We start from the raw sequence: 23,333 nt of genomic DNA, 5'->3' as shown, positions 1-23,333 counted from the left end.
TTATACAAAATAATCTTTAACAGGAGGATTGTAAATTAACCATCTAATCTTAACTGGAAATGTTCTCTTGTTTTGCCATTTGACTTTGGGTGACTATTGATAATTTTGATATTTATTGTACTTGTCAAATTCACCTGGATTGCTGCATGCTTTTTTACATAAACATTTATTAGAGATATAAAATAAGGACTTTGAATAATCTCTGATATTCTGATGCAGAGTCCATCCTTTCATAAGGTTAAATAAAGTAAACCAAAAAAGCTTTGCTCAGAGAAAAAGACAAATCATAACCACTACAATATCAATCCGTAGATAAAAGAGTGACCAGTTGTAAAATAATGTGCATCATCATTTATTTCAGTTCAAAATTCTAGCTTCCAAAACAAGTCTGTGGTTAAAGGAAATCTTTTCCTGTACAGTTAAGGTCAGTACGGTCATGTTACGTACAGTGCCATTAAAACGAGACCATCTTGACGGGGGAGGTCAGTGGTTCTGAAGAGCAGACGTTTAATGGTGTGCTCCTACAATGGTGTTTCTGGTGGTCATGCTACATTCTCTCACGTTCTTTCCAGGTCGCCTAAAAGAGGGTTATTTGTCCATGAGGCGCTTAGGAGGTCGGGACTTGAGGCCATGCACACAGAAGTAATTTCAGTCTATTGAAGTCAGCAGGGGAAATGTGACTAAAAAGGAAAGACTGAACATACAGTATTTCGTGAACCACTGCTTATCTTCCTACTGTACTCAAAAAGAAGCTGACATTTAGGATTAGTTTGCGTTAAACTACATCCTTAATGGATATTCCCAGTTCTGAACTACAAGCACATAGCTCTGGAACATCAGCAAACATTATGTGGACTCAAGTTTATCATCGTCACAGTCTTGATAATGAAAACTCGGAAATAGCAATTTTATCAGAACCCACCCACAATCTCCCACACGTATTGCCCTCCCCTCTCCCCTCTCCCTAAAACCACAAGTCTTTAATAAAGCCAACATACAGAGTAGTACAAAACAAAATGAGAACCTTAAAGGAAAATGATCAATGAATGGACTCTATGCACCTTGCTGGTAAACTCGTTGGTGTTGGAAACTTATTCTTGCAGCACTATAATGCATTAACTAACTTTTGTTAAATATATGTATATATTTTTGATATATATATACACAAACTCATGAGAAAAAAAAAACTTAAAAGTCTTAACTTTATTATATTTAGTTTTTAGAGCCATGATAATGGTTTGAGACAAAAAAGGATAAATGCGAATAAAATCAAATCAGCTCTTTTTTTTTCTCCATTCAAATGGTTTTTTTGTAGTTGTGACACTGAATTCAGTCGATGGACAGCTCTTTTAATGATGGTTAACAGGCCAGGCATAGGTGTTCTCAGACAGTCCTTCCGCCCTGTTTCTCTCTCATCCAGGTGTGGATCCTCTCCTTCAGCTCAGGGACTGTAGAAATACAAAACATTGTGAGGAATGTATAAGAAACTAACATTTGAATGTAGTAGGCTGTCATTTCATTTAACATTAAGGTATCCTGAAATCACTTGCCTTAAATCTAAAACAAAATAACCTATTGACTGTACCTAGTAAGAAAGACTTTTGCTCTTGCCTTCCTTGAACACAACTTAATGTAATAACTGTTGAACAGCATCATGGTGGGTTACCTGACTCCAGCATGCTCTCTGTGAGAGGCTGCCTGTTGAAGGGATCAGTGGGGGAGTTGAGCAGGTGGCGCAGGATGATGGATCGGTCCATGATGTTTCCCGAAGGCAATATCACAGGGTCAGTCATCAGTGTGTCCATCAGAGGGTCTGTTTCAACAAGGTCAAGCATACATTTATAAAATGATTAAGAACATATCACTTTCGCAATGATAAGAAATAAGCTTCAAGTAGATATCTTGGGAGTTAAAGTTTTCCCAGAATCAGCACGCTAAGTGCTATTGTCATACAAGAGGCTATACAAGAGGCTTGACAAACATCCTAGCCGAATGAATCTTCATATTCAAATGTTGTGCATATATGTGAGCAGAGGTTACTATTTATTCTACCCTCTGGTTTTATTTATTTATTTATTGTGTTTTTATTGTGTTTTTAGCACTTAACACATGGCTTTTGTTGACATGTATTATTTTATGATTCCTATGATGTTTTAATGTTTTGTCAAGCGCTTTATAAATAAATGTTACTTTCGCAAATGTCTTTGAATTAAGAATGAATTCATAAAAAATGAAATAAAACAAAAATAAACTACATTAAATATGATCAAGCTGTAAGGCTTGTCATCACCAAACGTTGGTGACACGTCGAAGCACAGCTGAGTAAAAAAAAAAGGTTTTATAGGAAACACTATTTGTACAGCCATCATAAACAACTGTAAAATTAAATATCCAATAAATTCTCAATGAGGGCCGTCAAAAGTGTGCCCTTTATAGCAATGTCACATGGATTTTACAGTAGGACTTGTGTGTTACAAAAATAAAACCTGGCGTGGGAGATTTTAACCGCAGAGAAAGGCGATACGCAAGCCTCCCGTACGGCACACTCCCGCAACCTGTGGTGGGCTGGCTGGCATATCTGCGAATCAAAGGTGGTATGTGGGCCACGTTCTTGATCTAGATTATATTAAGTCTGTGGTTACAGGATAGCCTCGCTCTAAGCTCACTATATGACCTCTATGAGCTGCAAAAGCCCCCACTAATGTCTGGAATTCAACAGCAACAGAGGCTTCTGAAGATCTTGTCTGTCTGCACCAACTGACCTTAGGTCAGACAAGATTGCTGAGCAAGTGACATTTTTTCCAGACACACACACAGACACACACCTTTGAACTCGTCAGGTGCGTCGCTGTAGTCCATTTCGGATTGGGAGTTCTTGGCGACTATTTCCTCCACCTTGTCCGATAGCAGCTTGAATTTTTCAATGGCAATAGAAGACTTAATACCAGCCTTCCTCATCTTCGAGATGACCTCTTCAAAGAGCTCACGGCTGTACGACCGCTACAGATAAAAGAAGAGGGGAAAATGATTAAAGTGCAGCTGCAGGAAAGCATCTCTAATGTGAGGTCAGTATCTCGTGTCTTTACTGTGTTTTATTGACTTTACAAATTACCCTAACATATTATTTTTAATCAAGTACACATGAGGCAGGAAGGCCAAAACTATTTAAAACTTGAAAACAAAATGTCCTTGTATTAAGGTTAGTAAGAAGTAGCAAACACAATAAATGTAAGTAGAAAATGCTACATCATCACGCCAACCCAGTGCAACATATACAGTGGGGCAAAAAAGTATTTAGTCAACCACCAATTGTGCAAGTTCTCCCACTTAAAAAGATGAGGCCTGTAATTTTCATCCTAGGTATACCTGAACTATGATAGACAAAATGAGAAAAACAAAAAAAAATCCAGAAAATCACATTGTCTGATTTTTATGGAAAATAAGTATTTGGTCACCTACAAACAAACAAGATTTCTGGCTCTCACAGACCTGTAACTTCTTCTTTAAGAGCCTCCTCTGTCCTCCACTTGTTAACTGTATTAATGGCACCTGTTTGAACTCGTTATCAGTATAAAAGAAACCTGTCCACAACCTCAAACAGTCACACTCAAAACTCCACTATGGCCAAGACCAAAGAGCTGAAAGCAGAAACAAAATTGTAGACCTGCACCAGGCTGGGAAGACTGAATCTGCAATAGGTAAGCAGCTTGGTGTGAAGAAATCAACTGTGGGAGCAATTATTAGAAAATGGAAGACACACAAGACCACTGATAATCTCCCTCGATCTGGGGCTCCACGCAAGATCTCACCCCGTGGGGTCAAAATGATCACAAGAACGGTGAGCAAAAATCCCAGAACCACACGGTGGGACCTATTCAATGACCTGCAGAGAGCTGGGACCAAAGTAACAAAGGCTACCATCAGTAACACACTACGCCGCCAGGGACTCAAATCCTGCAGTGCCAGACGTGTCCCCCTGCTTAAGCCAGTACATGTCCAGGCCCGTCTGAAGTTTGCTAGAGAGCATTTAGATGATCCAGAAGAGGATTGGGAGAATGTCATATGGTCAGATGAAACCAAAATAGAACCTCTTGGTAAAAACTCAACTAGACGTGTTTGGAGGAGAAAGAATGCTGAGTTGCATCCAAAGAACACCATACCTACTGTGAAACATGGGGGTGGAAACATCATGCTTTGGGGCTGTTTTTCTGCAAAGGGACCAGGACGACTGATCCGTGTAAAGGAAAGAATGAACGGGGCCATGTACCGTGAGATTTTGAGTGACAACCTCCTTCCATCAGCAAGGGCATTGAAGATGAAACGTGGCTAGGTCTTTCAGCATGACAATGATCCCAAACACACCGCCCGGGCAACGAAGGAGTGGCTTCGTAAGAAGCATTTCAAGGTCCTGGAGTGGCCTAGCCAGTCTCCAGATCTCAACCCCATAGAAAATCTTTGGAGGTAGTTGAAAGTCCGTGTTGCCCAGCGACAGCGCCAAAAGATCACTGCTTTAGGAGGAGATCTGCATGGAGGAATGGGCCAAAAATACCAGCAACAGTGTGTGAAAACCTTGTGAAGACTTACAGAAAACGTTTGACCTCTGTCATTGCCAACAAAGGGTATATGACAAAGTATTGAGATGAACTTTTGTTGTTGAACAAATACCGTAATTTTCGGACTATAAGCCGCGCCTTTTTTCCCCATTTTTCGACCCTGCGGCTTATATAACGGTGCGGCTAATCTATGGATTTTTACAGCTAACAGCCACTAGGGTACCTCCTATATCTATGGATTTTACAGGTTACAGTCCACCAACTTTAACTCTATGGGCTCTATGGCCGGTCCGCGCCCACCACCTTTAAGCGGCGGGCTCCAGCAGGAAAAGCTGGAGGCCGGAAAAGAGTGAGACAGGTAGCGCGCAAAAGTAAAAGTGGAACCGAGAGTGGTACGAGAGCAAGACAGACAGACATTACGAGAGCGAGACAGTTTGTCCCCGTACCACTGGTTGAAAACCACTGCTGTAGATCACTGCCGGTACGTGCGCTGGGAGCGCACCGTTTAAGTTTGAAAGTTGAAAAGTTTGTGTGTCTGAAACGCTATGTGATACAGTACAGTTTACACAGCACAGTACATGTTCTGTAGCTACTATTGCACTAAATGGTAACACTTGAATACGTTATGCAAATATGCAACTTGATTGTTGAAATGTTAATAAATGGGAGCTTCCTCAAACAGCCCTCTCTTTCCCGACAATCCCCTCTGTGCACGAACCCTTACATATGGTAATTAAACATTAAAACACCTGCGGCTTATAGTCCAGTGTGGCTTATATATGTACACATCATTCAATTTAGCTGCTGCGGCTTATATTCAGGTGCGCCTTATAGTCCGAAAATTACGGTAATTAATTTCCACCATAATTTGCAAATCAATTCTTTAAAAATGAAACCATGTGATTTTCTGGATTTTTTTTTTCTCATTTTGTCTCTCATAGTTGAGGTATACCTAGGATGAAAATTACAGGCCTCTCATCTTTTAAAGTGGCAGAACTTGCACAATTGGTGGCTGACTAAATACCTTTTTGCCCCACTGTACATGTTACAGTGACTGCCCTCACGGCTTTTGAAATCTAATCTACAGTATTTGGTCTGCGACTGCTTCCTGCTTGCATTATCTGGGGCGAAGTGGGTATTGATGAAAAATGGTTGAAGCACGAGATATCATTTATTAAGTACAATAGATTAATTCATGCCGATGTCCTCAAGGCAATACGGCCATGCTTGTGACGATGTAGCATAACTTCCTGTAGCCTTTCCCAATGGACATTATAACAACCTCTCACTTGTGTTTTCTCATTAAAGTCAACAACAAATGAAATTACAGTATCTTCTATAAACTTTAGTACAAACCTGGTCATCTGCAATGGCTTTAGCAAAGCGTGCACAGTCTAGCTGCAGGTAGATGTCAGTCAGCTGGTCTAAGAGCTTCTTGGGCTCAAAGCCATACTTCTCTGGGTTTTCTACTTTCAGGTCCCGACACTTGGGCCCGCAGAGCTGCTGGAGGTTGAAGTTTAGCATGGCGGCTAAACGAGGCCCCAGCTCCTGTAAAGAAAAAAAAAGTAATGTTAGTAAAGCTTGTTGTGCTCAGAGTGGCTAATGTAGACTGACTATGTTGCATTTACAGTAATGGTTATTCTTTAATTGATAATACATTGGGACAATACAAAGTGTGAGTTTTTTAAATGTCCAGTGGGGGCAGCAACACTCACAGGCCTGAGGAAAGGCTTCTGGACCTGCTTGGTGAGGATGTGGAACATTTCAACCGTCTCTGTGGCGAGTGCCAGGTAGGAGCGAGACACACGCTCATCCTGAGTCAGCTGGGACTGCCGGCTCTGCTGCTGCTCCTGAAAGTTTAAACAGAAGGTGAAAGTGAACAATGCTTTTGCATGATTATTTTAGGGGGAACAGCAATTTTATAAATTACATAAACTAGTCTAACAGATGACAAAATAAATGAATGTACTCCGAATGTCTAGTTATGTCTAGCTATTTTCCATCCTTTGTTTTTGCATTTTAAATATTAATTATTATTATTTTCATCATTATTTTTATTATTTTAGTGCCTTAAATTCCAATAACTAACTTTTGCAGCATTGTTTTGTTTGCAAGTAATTATATAATTGCATATATAGGTGATAAAGTTTATCATCAGGAAAGCTGTATTTTCATAATTAGGCTGAGCACTAACCCTAGGCAGCTGGTCCCACTGCTCCTTATTTTTCATTTCTTCTTGAACTTCGTGGATACGCTTCAGGGACTCAAGGCTCTCGTCTAACAAGAAGGTGGTGTCATTAATCAGCATGTTGATGTATCGCACAAACTGCTTGCCAGAGCTGGAGGGGAGTAAACATGAAAGATGTTAGACAACCAATGAATCAAAACCTAAACTGTGCCTTCTGTCTTTTACATGACAAACTATGCAAAGGGGTCTCACTTGAACTCCTCCATGAAGGTGCCATGGTGGGCAAGGTTCTGCCACAGACTCTTGAAGATAGTGCTTATATGGTACCGTATAGTGAACTTATCATAGAACTCGCTGGTGGCTCCGGTGTGCTCAACATCTGACAAGAGGAGACAGTTTTTTTTTTGGAAAAAATGAAAGGATCAAGGCTGTAGAGCTGTATATCTACACTACATTTGATTTTCTACAACAACAGCTTCGAATTACGGTTTCCATGAAACTCACCAGTGTAGAACTTCATGAGGGCGGGAACCAGCTGCTTGATAGACAACGGGTGGTTCTCCATCATTTCAGAGAAGCGCTGAGTACGAGGCTGTACGGCAGGGTTGGTGACGAACAGCACCTCCACCAACTTGGCGATAAGGTAAGGGTTCCTGATGTAGTTCTGACTGCAGATGAACACCACCAAGAAGGTGACTATGTCCTGCACACAGGGCTCATATAAAACCTGGGGGGAATACCTGGATGATGGGAGGAGGTGGAGGAGGTTATGCATCAGTCTTGCTTTTTTTTCATTATTATATGGTCTTATAACATCTACTCCCCGAAACAATATGTGATTTGTTTAAACATGGTTGAAGAATGAGGCGAGTGGTTAAGAATGAACTATAAACTTACTGCACAACAAAAAGCAGAAACTCTGCCACATCTTCAATGTAGAACTCGGGCAGAGCAGCAAAGCTTTTAGGAATCTCTGGGTGCAGTGGCAGGTTAATGCTGTGTAAGGAATGAAGAAACAAACATGGTACTTAGATTTCTATTCATGATACACATTCAAGTTAAACACAGCATAACATCTAGCACAAAAAATGCTTTGTGGGATGCCACATCTGTTCCTTTTACTTAATATCACAACAGTGTGTGAGTGGCAGGGAGACTCACTTGGGGTAGGCGGGGTCCACCATGCGCAGAATGAGCTGGATGACTGTGCTGTAGAACTGCAGACATCTGCGGAGCAGGTTCTCATCCAGAAGGCCCACGTCAGCACAAGCTTTGGCTCGCACCAGTTTCTGACAGCACAAAGTCACACATGATAAAGATCACATCTCTGAAAATATGTTCTGTGACAGATGTGCATGTTTCAGCATTTAGGGATAGCGCAGGATCCTCGAATGCAGTAGACCGAGAGCTGAATATTTTGAGGTTTGTACCTTTAAAAATCAGTGCTAAAGGTTTAATTAATCAAGAAAAGACAATGAATTAATCTACTAGGATGTTAAACAAACCTTGAGCTGGGTTTTGCATCTCTTGAGCATCTCTCTGTGCCGACTAGCTAGAGGAGAATCTTTCCATTGGCTCTCACTGTTCTTCAGCTCCTCTACAGTCCTGTCATGGGGGAAAACACAATTAAACACCCGTGGAAGGAGCATGCTTTATTTGTGTGTATACTTTCATAGAGATGTTCAAAAATGTGCATGGTCCCTAAAAAAAAGTATTAATTAATACCTGTTCAGTTCTCGGATAGCCCGCAACCTGCGGATGTAACGCCTGCAGCCAGGCAGGATGGACAGATGGTGGGCGTGAAGCGTCAAGAAGAAACACTCGGTGGGGAACTTGGGTTCTGAGAACTTGCTTGGGTCATCCTCTGTCCACGAGAAGAAAAAAAATAGAATAATTATTTTCAATATGGAAACGCATACCATCATCAGTGAGAACAAGCACAAGTTTAATTATAGTTACATATATCCGCTTTAATGCTTCCAAAAATAAAGCCAAATTAGGTCACCATTATGTAGGACATGAATTGTATACAGTGCAGCATGTGTAGGTGCACATTTTTTGTAGACGACCTGCCTCTGCCTTATTTGGTTAAGCAGAGGCAGAAGAAATGCGGAGGCAGTCGCACAATGATGATTCATCCAAAATTAACTGGATCAAAAAAGATGCATAGAAATCACCCATATAGCAGGTTGATGAATCACTCTTAAAACATACTGCGTCTAAAAACGACTCCTATGGGTATTTCACAGATTTCTGATAATGGCAGCAATCCATGAACGAGAGTCCACTTTTTGTTTTTGTAAAATAAAAACTGTCCAAATGATAAAGCTGTTTTTAATTTATTTATGTCAACTCACGCATGTCAGTTAGCCAGCTCTTGAGCTCCTCCATGGTGGCTTTCACACGCGTCTCCTCTAGGCTGACGACAAGCCGACACCGGGGGTGGAAAATGTAGTAAGGGTCCACGGTCTCCAGCTTTATTTTCATGCTGAGCTGCTGCAGCACCCATAAGAAGTTGAGCATGAAGCCGTCTGTCGACACAAGCTTATCATCGGTCTGGGAGAAAAGAGGGAGATTTTAGAACAAGTGAAAATCCATGTTCAGAGGATGTACATAAACACTGAATATGAGAACAATCAAGAAACATACATGAAGAGGGATGTTTACTGTAAAGTACATAAGTCCCGATGACACAATGAGGGGACATTAGATAAAAAAAGGATAATCCTTTATTAGTCCCACTGCAGGGACAAGTGCATTGTTACAGCAGCAAAGGGGATAATGCAATAACACGAAGCATCAGTATAAAGCCTATACTTGTACTGCGTGTAGAAAAGGTTGATATTGCAGTTTAGCATACAGAACTTCTTCATCATCACATAACCTGGTATACTTTATTTCCATTTACTTAAATTATAAACTTACGGCAAAACACTAAACAAGACTTATGTAAACATTATAACTGAACTGTTTAAAAAGATGACATTTTTAATAGTTATGTTGGATGTGGAATCTGTTGGATGTGAATATGAAGTACTTTTGCAAAATACCTGCATCTGGGCTTTCTTCACATTGTAGTTGACTAGAGCTGACATGTAATTAAGAGCTGACTCGCGAGTTTCCCCATTTAGTAGGATGTTATGGAGAATTTTGAACAAGTCACCCTGAAAAACATTAAAAATAACTTTAACAAATTATTCTTTATTCAAAGATAAGCAATTAAAGTAACACATTATGAAGCTGAGACTCACCCTTGCTGACTCCAGGTAGTGCTGCAGGGACTGACTGACCACTCGTGTGTTCTCTATGGTGATGGCAGGGCCAGAGAAATACTTGTCTCCTACTTTCGTCTAAAGGATAACAAAGCGTCTTTACATTTAGCAACTTGTCTCTGTTCTCTTTTCTTAGAGGATTCAGCTGTTCAGTATTCAAATCGGCTACAATCTAAATGCTACTCAGGTTTTTTGATAATTGGATTGAATTGATTAGACTACTCACATCATCCTCAGCAAACACAGAGAGGCTGAAGAAGGCTCCCACGTAGGACAGTCTCTGGATCTCTCGGCCACAACCAGGGCTCAGAGGTTTGGGACACCACAGAGGCAAAGACGTAGCCTGCACAGAATACCAACACAGACTCATTTTACATAGGGTCAAACAGCAGGATTGTTTCTTTGTTATGTTGAACAAATCACCCAACGGGTAAATTACAGTGAAAGCCAGTATGTGTCAGTCAATAACAGCGGAAGATACTGAGCTAAAACGAATCAAATATTAACTGACACAATGGCACTTTTGGTATTGATTAAATAATAAACTAACATAGATAAGCATCCTATAGAACTAAATGTGAACTCAAAGAACTCTGATTTCAGAAGTTATTGGCACTAAATATAGACTCAGTCCTTTTCTTTGCACAGGGGAATTTCGCCTTTCCATTCTTCTGTGAAGCGTAAAGACGACTTAGTGTCATGAATAAAATAAGCAGAGGACATTCTTCTGTGCTGACGTCAATGCTGGTATGATGAATATATAAACAAGAGACACTAGCCAGACTAGCAAATACTTGATAGAAATAAGTACATTAAGTTTTTTTGGTACTTGATTTGGAAATAAATAGCCAAAGGTAGACTTACCAAACTGCAGACTGGGTGAGTCTTTCCGAGCTTGATTTCACAAAGCTCAGCTAATGCCTGCAAAAACAAAACAAAACTGAAACAATGCTCGACTCTCGTTCCTTTTACAGGTGAATCAGGTTACATGGCATGACCTACAAACTTCAGTCAAATTAACAATCATAATCGGAGATTAGTTTATTGGTCAAGATAGGGTTTACTTGTTACAGTCGTAATAAGCTAGTTCAGGGTATATGCAGGAATCCTGAAGTCAAATTTAATACCTTTTAAGACCTTTTTTAAGACCCTTTCCATACATTTTAAGACCTCATCGCAACTTTGAGTTCTAACCGGTTACATTGGCAACACACTTTACCTCACATTTACTATATTGATTGTAAGATAGCAAAACTAAACAGAGTGCAGACAGACTACTGAAGCCTTCTCTCCACATGAACTTCAACCTCTCTGTGAAGGTCAGGTTTAATGCAGTATGCTGCTTTGTTGCTTCTGTACTCTGTGCTCTTTCATTCCAGTAAAACTCCTCAGAAAACATTAGAAACCAGTATTTGACCAATAAACAAAACAATTGACAAAACTTTGAACTATGAAATATGTTAAACTTTGGTGAGCTTCAGCGTGGTAATCCCATATAGGAGCTCCCTCACAAATACCCAGGGGTTAAATTGGGCTGGGGCTGTCCGGGGCTAAGCCCTGGCACATAGGACGATGCTCTGACGTCATCACCCTCACACATTTGTCATATGTTTACAAAAAAGGATATATATGTTAAGACTTTTCTCGTTCTGAATATAGACTATATTTAGGGTCTATATGTGTTGACTTTACTTTAAAATAGCAGATCTCTGTGACCGTATAGTTTGGCTTAGACCCCGGCCCCACACGGTAAAACGCATACGCAAGCGCAAAAAAGGCTTCCTTTCAAACGCATTCGATTCAATAACGTGTCCGTTCACACTAGACCGCTGCAAATGCTGGAAACGATGTAGTACTATGTCATGCCTGTAAGTGGCGCTGCTGCCGCCCGAAATACACCAAAAGCAGCGAAGAAGAACCCGGAGCATGGTTGCCATGGTTGCCCTTCTGTTTATTCTCCTCGGTGGACGGCGTGTTCTCCTGCTGTATCTCTCAGGTAGTCCACCAGCAGATGAAAAACACCCACCTCTCCGCCTTTTCCAAGGAACGAGGGGACCGTGCGGCAGTTTCCGTAAAAAAAATGTTCCGCCGGTCAACATGTCCCTTAAAGTTTAAATCTTCCGTACAAAATTAGGAAAGTGCCGGTCAGAGGTCTTCTTTGTTATTTATTGAGCTTTAAAACAAATTGATAACGACTCTGTTCTCTGTATAATAATATAATAATATTTAATAAACGGTGACTGCCTCTCTTTTCCTCCCCCTCTTCTGACAGCCCAGCAGCAGCAGGAGACGTGGGGAGAGGGAGGCGGGCTCTTTCATCGTTATCAGAAAATGATCATATAGGGCACACACGGAGCCGTTGGACCCCCAGAGCGTTGCGTATGCCGGTCTTCCCACCTTGGGACCCGTTACCGTAGTCGTTTATTCCCCCCCCCCACACACACAGAGCGGAGCAAGGCAACGAAACTTAAAATAATAAGCAGCATTTTACGGCGCGCTATGCATGGGGCCGCCTTGTGGGGTTTCCTGACATGTCGTTTCAGTAAATTAAAGGGTGTTTCATGTTGTCGTTGCTGTGGGACTTCTTAATACCTTGGAAAATGCCATTTAATACTTTTTAATACTTTTTAAAAGGCTTAATTTTCGCTAAATTGATTTATCAACTTTTAATACTTTTTAAGACCCCGCGGACACCCTGTAGTTGCAACAACTTTGTCTAACACAAACAGAAGTATTTAGAGTTAACTAACTATTAAACAAAACAAATGAACAGAGGGCCCAAAAGACATTACAGTACTTTATTATCGTGTATACCAGTACGGATGGTACTAAACTAGGGGTGAGGCCATTACAACATTTTCTTACCATAAGAGGGAATTTAAAGTTGTCACTGTCAAAGGAACATTCTTTTACTGCAAGAGCAAGCCCCCGGAGGATGGGAATAAAGATCTGAAAAAGAAGATGGCAAAGATGTCATGCATCAGAGCAATATCACATTTCATTGCATGTCTAGGTAACAGTTTCAGCCTTTAGCCTATCAATGGCTTTTTACTCCAAGCGTTTGCATTAACGCTTCAAAGATAATATATGTGGTTTTCATTTTTTAAGATAGAAGCATAATATACTTTTGTGTGCCCTATAATTATAGACTGTAATAGACTGAAACCCAATGGAAATGAAAAACGTGTCATCCCTGCAAAACTTGATAGGATTGAAAATGGGTGTGTTTGGGGGGTGTCTTCCTGCCACACTATTCAGGAATGAGTTTCAGCAAAAGTGAGCCTGAATCAGCATGTATAGAAAAATGGATGGCCACGCTTCCCACCTGACTGAACACCTCTTCCTCCTGCTGAGTAATGCGCACCAGCTCCTGAATAAAGCCGTACGGGAGGTTCCGACACAGCAGATAAGGTACCAGCAGAGACTGATGGAGAGGGCTCCTGCAGGAAGAAAACAGAGAAGCATTGAGCGGAAAAGAAATAAATAGCTTTCTGGAGCCAAGGTGATAAAGTAGTTGCCATGGAGACTCGGACTATAATTGAAAAAGGAACAGAACATACAGAGATAAAATGACAGATCATTTTATTAAAAAAACTAAGATTGTCAGTGTGTTGCTGACTTTCTTACCGTGGCTGTGTCAGGGTGCCCTGCAGGACGAGGGCAACATGGGAAATACATTGAGAGCGAATGTTGCTGAGAAGCTGGCTGGCATTTGGTTGGCTGCATATCTGAGAGAGAAAATAGTAGGAGAAGAGAGAAAAAGGTGAGAGGTGTTATCAAAATGTGCTCTGTCGATTTCACAGAAACTCTCTCCGGACTCTGATGAATCAGTGTTCTTTGACGAGGAGAACCCTTCACTTGTTTCCAGACCATCTGCCCTGCAGCTAGTACAGACTGTCCTCAGGACATTTTGTAACCAAATTAGACATGGAGAAAATCTCAAACGAACTCTGCAGTTGGTACTATAAGAAGGACCATTACAATTGTAAAGCCTTGGTTTAATCTCTTAATGGGTTCTCCACTTTAGCAATAAAGAAATAGGGGACACAATCATTAGCGTAAATCATCTGAATAACATTTTTTGTATGTCTTATAGGCAGACACTAACCTTGGGAGCTTTCCTCTCTTCCATTCCAACACTGTCAAAGCGCTCAATGAGGTAGTTCAGCATCTCTGTCTCTTTACATGTTTCAATGGTGAAGCGGTCGCTGGCTGTATCGCAGGACATCCCCCCTCCACAAACAAGACTACAAACAAAATGTAAATAGGAAACAAAGAGGTTGATTAAATAACAGAAAACATCAGAGCACAGAGAGATCCATCGTTAGCTGCAAACATATTTAATGTATGTATAGCAAACAAACTCAAACCCACTCTCAAGGGTCCTGAAAGAAACAAACTACAAAGCATTAGGGACAGCATTGCAGCATCTCAGTAATGGGCTCTTGAAAAAGAATATCACCATGTCAAACACTCAAGAGCTGTTTGCAGATAGGATAGGAATAGGACTCAGCTCGCCACATGTAACTGTTTAAATTGCTGTTAGTGGTCAGTTGCTACCACAAAACCTGTTTTCAAACATTTAGAGTTTTCTCTCAAAGCTCAAAATGAAATCAAAACTTTATATTGTTAAATAATAACTACATGGCAAAACAAATGTCCTCTTTCTCTGCTAATGATACAGTCAACACATTACATTAATAACACAATTCAAGTCTACCGTAGGCATGACAGTTTGCATGCTGTACTATCAGGGTTATATGATATTGGAAAGTTTCAATGCTTGATCACGGAAGGGCAAAATCTTGTAAATAAAACTATACTTCATAAACATTCATATTAAAAAATTGAAGTCAACCATTATACATAATAGATGGGTTCCACTTAGGCAGGGAATGTCTTAAGAAACAAAGGATTTTTAATATTCAAGGTTGCAGAGTTTCTGCAAATCTGTAGAAAGCATATTTAATACTAACCACCATCAAATATATTAAAGGTTATAGTCAACAGACATTAAACGTGTAACCTCTCATGGCAGTTAGAACACTCCTTATAAAATGGCCTACAAGCATTTATTTTTCATTTCTCTACCCGGGTGTGTTTGTGCGCTGTTAGTGGTAAGCCTCGTGGGCCCACTGCAAAATGCAATGGACTCCAAACAGAGCAAGCACAAACACACACACACACACACACACACACACACACACACACAGACACACACACACACACACACCGTGCAGTGGTGTACCTGGACCCAAACTGAACCCTTGTAAAATCCTCCTCCTCCTGAGATTCTTCATCACTGCTGTCCTGAGACATGTCAGAGAGGGCAGAGAATAGGACCGAAAAGGGGCTAACATGACGGGGGAAAGACACAAGGTGAAAGGTTGGAAGAAAAGAGGATGTTGTGCAACATGAGCAAACAGAAGGGAAGTGAAAAAACATGAAGACAGGGATGAAATGGTAACAAGTCACACTGAAAGATGACAAGGAAGAAGGGAGCACCAAGGAAAGGATGCTGGAGGGTTGCATGCTTGCTTGAAGACCACTTCTCGTGCTGCTTTTTAAATATTCATTCATGCCTAATGGCTAGGGCTGTGCAATTAATCTTATTTGAAATCGCAATTACGATTTTGGCTTGCCACAATTACGAAAACAACATAATCGAAAGAAACTATTATTTTGCTTTGCTAGGTTGTGACAGTGCACTGCAACATATTTGATCTAATTTATTTTTGGTCTAATTTATTTTTATTCATCATACACTGAACAAAAATATAAATGCAACACTTTTGTTTTTGCTCCCATTTTTCATGAGATGAACTAAAAGATCTAAAACTTTTTATATATACACAAAATAACCATTTCTCTCAAATATTGTTCACAAATCTGAAAAAAATCTGTGATAGTGAGCACTTCTCCTTTGCCCAGATAATCCATCCCACCTCACAGGTGTGGCATATCAAGATGCTGATTAGACAGCATGATTATTGCACAGGTGTGCCTTAGGCTGGCCACAATAAAAGGCCACTCTGAAACGTGCAGTTTTGCTTTATTGGGGGGGTCTGGGGGGGTCCGAAAACCAGTCAGTATCTGGTGTGATACAAAAACAAAAGTGTTGCATTTATATTTTTGTTTAGTGTATTTATATATGTTTAGTAGCTTGTGGAAGTGCGCTCCAAAAATATTTGTTGATCTTGTTTATTGATATTTATTATTTTGAGATTATTTATTTAAATGTAAACATAAATGTATCATTTATTTTATTTATTTTTATACTGGTTTTTCAGTTATACGTTCAGGGTAATCAACAGTTAAAAAGATACTGTTCAAATTATTATTTGTATTTGTTTTAGAGTTCAATAAATTGATATTTTCAAAGTCAATGAATAATCGTATTTAATAATCGTGATATCAATTATTGACCAAATAATCGTGATTATGATTTTTGCCATAATCGAGCAGCCCTACTAATGGCTGCAGCTTTTTATTCCCCTTCAGAACATTTTTTCAAACCAATAACTGAACTGACTGTCACCATCACTTGTCTTGATCAAGCCAAAGCAAAGCGGGGTCAGACGCATCTAATTGGCCAATTATTTGAAAAACGATTTTAAGCAATGTAGGACAAATACAACATGTTTGTTAAACTATGCTTGTTATTTGTCTGAAACTGTGTTAGATTTTTTCAAAATAAAGCCGGATAGCAACAAGCAAAACCAACCTAATACTAATACAAAATAATTAATCAAAGCTTGAACCCTCCATTTGCTTTTAACTTAAGACTTTAAACATAAATATAATACAATATCAGGTTGTTCATTGACTTTCGTACAAGCAGTCTGAATATTAGCCATTTGTTTGTTATGAAGCTTGTGTATATTTGAAGTAACTGCATGAAACTTAGCAGCAGAAGCAATTTAAACAACAAAAAGGATCTGGCCAAAGACTCAGTTCACAGCCAACTTCAAATCTGAGGGTTCACAAAGAGTTATGGTTTTAGTATGTTTGCACACTGACATGCAAAGGACTGATGAGATACCTAGATGGTGGGATCCTGGAAGCAAAGGCAGACTGTCGGGCATTCGTTCTGGGAGAAGGGGGCACAATGGGAGGGGGTGTGGAGGAGGCTTGGTTGTGAGCCCTAGATGAGCTCAGGGTGAGGGTCTGAGGGCTGGTGGGTTGAACAGGAACTGGGGTGTTTGGAGGAACGGAGGGTCCAGCGGGGCTAGGAGAGGGTCCAGAGAAGGTAAATCCTCTTTGACCAGGGCTAGATGGGGAAGGAGCCCCCCAGGGAGAGGTGACAGAGTAAGGCCGATAGCGCTGGGAGATGGGCATGGGGGCAGATGGGGGGTTGAGAGATGGTCTCAGAGCAGTAGTAGCGGTTGGGCTAGGGGGCACAATGAACAGTGGGGTAGAGGGTGTGGAAGGTAGAGAGGGTGTAGTAGGACTGGGGAGAGATGGGGAGGTCCTATTGGCTGCATCCAAAGCCATCGGGTGAGGACTACCACACCCATACAGACTGTGGACAACATTGAGACGAAGATTGGCAAAACTCATCTAACAATGATGTCTTTAGAATTTGAAATGGTCAACGCTCAAAAAATACGTAAGTGTATAATAATAAGAAAAAAAACACATAGGTTATCCGATCATGGAACACCAATAGCATATCAATAAAGAACCCCTTTAGTGTAAGGGACCGATACAGAGCCTAGATATGTATCTGGGAGTTACACTGCGAGAGCTCATTACGTGGACTCAAAGGACTTGCCTGGACAGAGAGCTGGCCCCAAAGGACCCTGCACTGGGGCCCATCGGGCTGCCACCTTGGCTGGAGGGCTGCACCAGCGTCAGGCGGTGGTCGGGGGATTTGGCTGCAGCAATTGGCTGAGAGGTGGCGGTCAAGCTGGCAAATGGGTTTTGGACGCGTGAATGGGAGGACATCATTAAGACTTCCATCAGGATCTGGCCAATCAGGTCTTTGAAGTCAGAGTATACTAAAGGAGAGAGATGAGAACAGAATGGTCATGTTTTTAAAATGATCATACTTGGTTTTTAATTATTATTATTATTATTTGTGTCTCAGTTTTTGTTTTCTGTAATTTTGAGTGCATAAGCCTTCACTTTGGAAAGAAGGGCAAAATGCAGTGTAGTTCAACAATTTGAACACTTGTCATCTAAAAGTGGACCCTTCTCACACTAAGTGAGGGCCAGAATAACCTCTTCACCAAACTTGTGAAAATGGCTGAAGATGAATCTGTATCTGCATTATACAAATGTTAGTTATACAAGTGTAAAACTAGAATGATGTACATTTTGAAGAGGAAGAAAAAAAGAAGTGTGAAACAGTCGTGTTTGAGACCAAACTACCCTGTTGAGATGTACCTACTATGGAAGTAAGTACATATGCAACACATTGTACCCTAGGGAAGTGGTATCCCAAATGAGAAACAGCATGCCTGTATTGTCATAATGAGTTAAGACGTTACTCAACGACATACCATCTTTAGGGTTCTGGTGGAACTCTGCAGCCAGGGAAGGGAGAAAGATGACATCTCTGTCCTGCTCCTTCCACGATACGCGGAGGATCTTACAAATGAGCTGCAGAGCCTGTTCTTCTGAGACATCCGAGTTTGCAGAGGTTTCCTGAGGTCAAGAAAAGATAGATACAGTAAGGGTTGGATCACAATCTAGAGCAAGGATGTCAAACTCAAGGCCCGGGGGCCAAATCCGGCACGCGACTTCATTTTATGTGGCCCGCAAGAGCTTGTAAAGAATATAATACGTTTATTATACGGGTACATGCCACTTTACAGAAGCAGGTTGCCCATAAACTACATGTCCCTTAATGCATCTCGTTTTGTGACATGCGCACCGAAGAGACTTGCAATTATTTGCCCTGGACTTCTGCTTTCAAATTGTAGTTAGTTATTACCCTATCAGTTAATAATCCAATTCAGAGGCAATAATGTAATATAATACATTATTTTATATATATATTTATATATGTATATTTATATAGTTACATCCGGCACTCTGAGTGCAACCATAATGCTAATGTGGCCAGCGATGAAATTGAGTTTGACACCCCTGATCTAGAGCCATTTCACTAGCATTACTCTAAATCTCATGATACTCATTATCTGGTGATCACTATCTCTCTTTAAAAGAAAGATATGCATTTGTTTATCAATGAAGTGAAATAAAAAGAAATTGAAACCAAGAATGGCATGTATGGAAAGTCCCTGGGAATAAACTTCTGTAAACACCCAAAGACTCCTTTTATGATTTGACTGACTTCCTTGATCTCAATGTGGGCATGATCAAAGTCAAGTAATACAGGGTTAAAGGGCATCTTGGTTGAGTAATGCTCACTACTGCTGTTTACCTTGTCAGTCAAGTTCCTCTTCTCCCTGCGATCGCTGTCCTCCACCTCCATGTTCTCGATCCCTGAGTCCACATCCACCTGGGACATGCTGGAGGGAGACAAAGGTGAAGTGCTTAGAAAGTCTCTTCATCACTAAGCAGACTTGTAGTAACCGAAGGTTGAAGTCCCTCTTGAATATTGTTGCAACTTTATTCAAAACAATCTGTGATCATTATTGCCAGTCTGTGGTTATTTGGAGGATACATGTGTTCCAACACAAAGCCTGAGATTGATCATCAAAGAGGTTTTTTTGGAAAATCATGTTGATCCTTTTAATTATCTGGGTTATTAAAGTCTTTGAACTAATGGTTCAATGTGCCGTTCGAACAACTCTTACCTCTTTTCACAGGAGGCAGTGTCAATGTCCATGCTCTGCGACCGGGACAGACTCTGGGACTGAGTCTCAAGGCTGTTGGAAGGGGAGCTGGAGAGGGAGCTCACACCCTCACTGCTCTGACTTCCATATGCCACCCCTGCAGAAGCAAAATAATACAACTGAGCACCTTCAAGGTTGACCATTTATTTGCATTGCTGTTTTCAAATCCCATCTACCAAAGCCTTCATAATTCAGATTGATGCATCAGAAGAGATAAGGTTCACAAAGACAATTTCATCTTCTAGGTCTCCTCTGAAACACAAGGCATTTTTCCTTCCATTTGTTTTATTTAAATAATGCTATTCCTCAGATTTAGTTTTGGTACAATATGTATTGCACTATTTATAAACTTTGTTTATATGCTTTAAGCAGCCAGTTTAAATTAAAAATGTTTATTTTAGGCCACACTTGGATAACAAAGGCTCAGATTGCCATTTTTTAAGAGCAACATGGTGAGCCATACCTTCATAAGCCCTGATTACAGCAGGTAGAGAGAAAGCTGATTAACATGCAGGATCTTACTGTGTGAGAAGAGCTGGAATTACCCACTCATTCCTGGTTGCACAATAATCATCAGAACCAACACTTAAGTCAATTAGATGGCATATACACTGTTTCAGGAAAATATTCATAGAAGATGCATCAACATGTACTGAAGCTTTGTATATCTGCGAGGAACAAATTAATCAATTAAAAATAATTATGAGTACTGGCAATCCAAGCATTAAAAAGGCAGAATTGAAAAGCACCAAAACCAACAAACAATGCCAGTAAATTGTTACTCTATCAATACAAGGCCCACTGGTGAATTTTCTAGAGCATTGCATAAGCATCAATTCTTACTGTGTTTCGCACAGGGACTCTGTTGATCTCATCAAGCTGCTGCAGTTTGTGTTTGTCATTCAGGGACAGAGTGTCTGACTGGCTCTTGCTGTTCAAATATCAAGGTCTCAAATACATAAAGGACCCTTTCAGTGTTGTGCTCAAACTCAAACAACCAAGGTTGTTTATGTTCAGAGATAAAAACTCAGAGACAATGTGTCACTGGATGAGTATGATGACAGAGTTAGACTTATGATCACAAAATAGGCTTAAAACAATAACCCTATGCTGATAATAAGAGAAAGCTGTGTGGATCTGTACCTAATGTTGTCAGCATCCTAATTCACCAGAATTAAAAACAGTCATTTTGATAAACTAACTCATGCATCTGAAAACCTATAGATCGTATTTAAATCTTACCAGAGGTGCCCATAGGGGATGTGACCGGTGTACAACTGTGGACATTGAGCCCCAATGATTGAGAGGCAGCTGGTGGCTGGGGGGCAACACCTGAGGGTCCAGGGAGGGGTCCAGGGGGGGTCTCTCTCTGTGGGGATGTCAGGGGTGTGCTGAGAGGGGTGCTGGGCTGTGACGTCTGTCCACCTGCCAGTCGTGCAAGTCTCCTTCTGCGAATCTTGAATAAATAGACCAGCAAATTAACATATTTACTGTATGCTTACTATACAGCACTTCATAATATCAAATGACCGTTAGAGCTATATTAACCATACAATTATTAGCTATATATATTTTTTTATATCTAAATAATTGGCACAATAAGTATGGATAAAATAAAAGTAATCTAAGGCGATTCTTTTACGCCTATTACCCATATTAGGTCATTAGCACCCGACAAAAATACACACATTCAAAACTCAAGCCTTAACGAATAAAAACATACATAAATACAGTGTAACCTACACTGTAAACAAAATTAGATGAGAGTAAAAATCGAGCACCAGGGCACAATACCATTACTCTAGTAAATCAACAGCACGCTGTATTGCAAGTTGATCGAGTAACGTTGGCTAAATACGGGCACAATGTGACAAAGAACTAACAGTTTATACGATGTTGTGTGAGGTTTCAGGTAACAACTCAATGGCAACACTTCTCTCAGCCGGCCAACAGTTGATTGCACAATGGTGGCCCGGTGTGTCTTTTTTATGCTGAGTCGTCTCGCAGGCTAATTTTTTGGCTGTTAGCAAAACAACGTTAGCAACTGTCAACTAGCTTACGGCAGGAAAATATGCCAAATCAACTCAGAATACAAAATGTAACCTTGACTGTCAATCTATATCATGAAGTAAAAACCTGCAAAGTGAAAATAATTCAATGTACGTGTATTAGTTATCAAGTTAAGCAATGTAATCCATGGAGCAGTTTGTACACAGCCTTTTTAGCATTAGCTAGTTAGCATTTTCTCCGGCTAAATTCAATTAACGTAACTGACAACGGTGACATACACATACAAACTAAACGAATTTAGTTAGTTCATTTTGTTATTTTAACGGCTTTCCTGAATAACCATCCTTTAGGTCACGTTGGGTACCACGCACATTTGCATGCTTGATTTGAATAAGGGTTAAATGTGTGATTTTGTCGAGGATACATTTCTTCAGTAACGTTAGACTATGCTAGCCTCTGAGCTAGCTCAAGTAGCAAATCCGCTAGTGGCAGAACATATGAGGCCCAAATAAAAGAAAGGATTTTCATTTCATTTGAAAGTAAGCAAAAATAATTCACATGTATTCTAGCAACATAATTTAAGCGTTTCATCCCCATTTTCGCCTTACCTCATCTGCGCTCAACTCCTCCATCGCAGCTAGGTTAGCTAGCTTTTACACTTACAACTGCTTTGATGTGTGCCAGCCAGAGCCAGCTAGCTAGCCTGTATTAGAACTGAATATGCATAGTCCAACTAGTTCAACAAATAAGTGTCAGTCTTGATTGTCTTCAAGATATAAACTATGACACCAGTATACGGAGGGTGGCAATATACAGTTCCTCCAAAAAGTCTGTCGTTTGCTAGTTTTCTACCAAGAATGAAACAAAAAGAAAATAAGCTAGCTATTATACGTCAAAATACAGCTGCAGCCATTTTGGTTCTACACAAATGTCACGTGACCCAGAGACTACTGGGGGAGGTGTAAGGCTTCACTGTGTCGCACAGATAAATGTTATTTTACCTGTTATATGTGAATATTATCGTGATTTACATGGAATGTACTGTCAGACAGCTGATCTATGCAAATCAGATCCATACTTGTAAAAATAAACAGCACATCCTGTCTATATTTGTTCAAATCAGTGTGCATGAAAGGGGCATAACAAGGTCACTACAAAGAGGTTTTACACGACCCTTTACTGGTGATAGGAGGCTAGTAGCCTACCAGTTAAGGCACCAATAGGTAGGCTACAGATGGCAGGCTAGCAATAGTCATTAAGAAGGAGATGGGAAAGGTATTCAGAGTAGATGACCATTACGTAGGATCTGTAGGCCTATGTGTAATGTGTATTTGTGAAGTGCTTTGAGAGTCGTTGATAAAGCGCTATAATAAATATAAGGATTATTATTATTATTATTATTATATCATTTTCTGACATAAAACTACAAATACCACCCTGTGAGAATGACTGATTAGTAATTTTCGTGCACTCAAAACCTTAATTAAAAGTGAGTGTTATCATC

General features: G+C 40.3%; 1 protein-coding gene across 2 annotated transcripts; it reads right to left on the bottom strand.

Moving 5' to 3' along the window:
- Positions 1-336: 336 nt before the first annotated feature.
- Positions 337-22,770, bottom strand: ube4b (ubiquitination factor E4B, UFD2 homolog). 2 transcript variants are annotated; one of them, XM_079676976.1, is made up of 29 exons: positions 22,438-22,770; positions 21,062-21,275; positions 19,781-19,916; positions 19,405-19,492; positions 18,518-18,662; positions 17,788-18,013; positions 17,056-17,535; positions 15,262-15,366; positions 14,122-14,260; positions 13,641-13,741; positions 13,339-13,453; positions 12,879-12,962; positions 10,878-10,934; positions 10,240-10,356; positions 9,993-10,091; positions 9,792-9,905; positions 9,099-9,297; positions 8,467-8,605; positions 8,247-8,346; positions 7,903-8,030; positions 7,639-7,737; positions 7,246-7,481; positions 6,994-7,120; positions 6,748-6,892; positions 6,269-6,403; positions 5,910-6,101; positions 2,826-3,000; positions 1,667-1,813; positions 337-1,448 (listed from the first exon to the last, which is right to left on the bottom strand). In XM_079676976.1, the coding sequence occupies exons 1-29, from the start codon at positions 22,459-22,461 to the stop codon at positions 1,384-1,386; spliced, it is 4,131 nt and encodes a 1,376-aa protein (XP_079533102.1). In that variant the 5' UTR covers positions 22,462-22,770; the 3' UTR covers positions 337-1,383. The 2 variants fall into 2 exon arrangements, with proteins under 2 accessions (XP_079533102.1, XP_079533103.1); XM_079676977.1 differs by lacking the exons at positions 15,262-15,366; positions 17,056-17,535 and having other exon boundaries at positions 22,438-22,769.
- Positions 22,771-23,333: the final 563 nt, after the last annotated feature.

Source organism: Notothenia rossii (assembly GCF_949606895.1).
Source record: "Notothenia rossii genome assembly, chromosome: 4".
In the NCBI taxonomy this organism is placed as follows: Eukaryota; Metazoa; Chordata; class Actinopteri; order Perciformes; family Nototheniidae; genus Notothenia; species Notothenia rossii.
This window is presented reverse-complemented; position numbering and strand designations above follow the sequence as displayed.

Bases quoted from the DNA above. Each gene is read 5' to 3' on its own strand.
- ube4b (XM_079676976.1), bottom strand. From the start codon at position 22,461: ATGGAGGAGTTGAGCGCAGATGAG. The intron at 10,935-12,878 runs GTAAGAAAATGT...TTGTTTTTGCAG, and splicing joins ACTTTAAATTCCCTCTTATG to GCATTAGCTGAGCTTTGTGA. The intron at 6,893-6,993 runs GTGAGACCCCTT...ACTCCCCTCCAG, and splicing joins ACCTTCATGGAGGAGTTCAA to CTCTGGCAAGCAGTTTGTGC.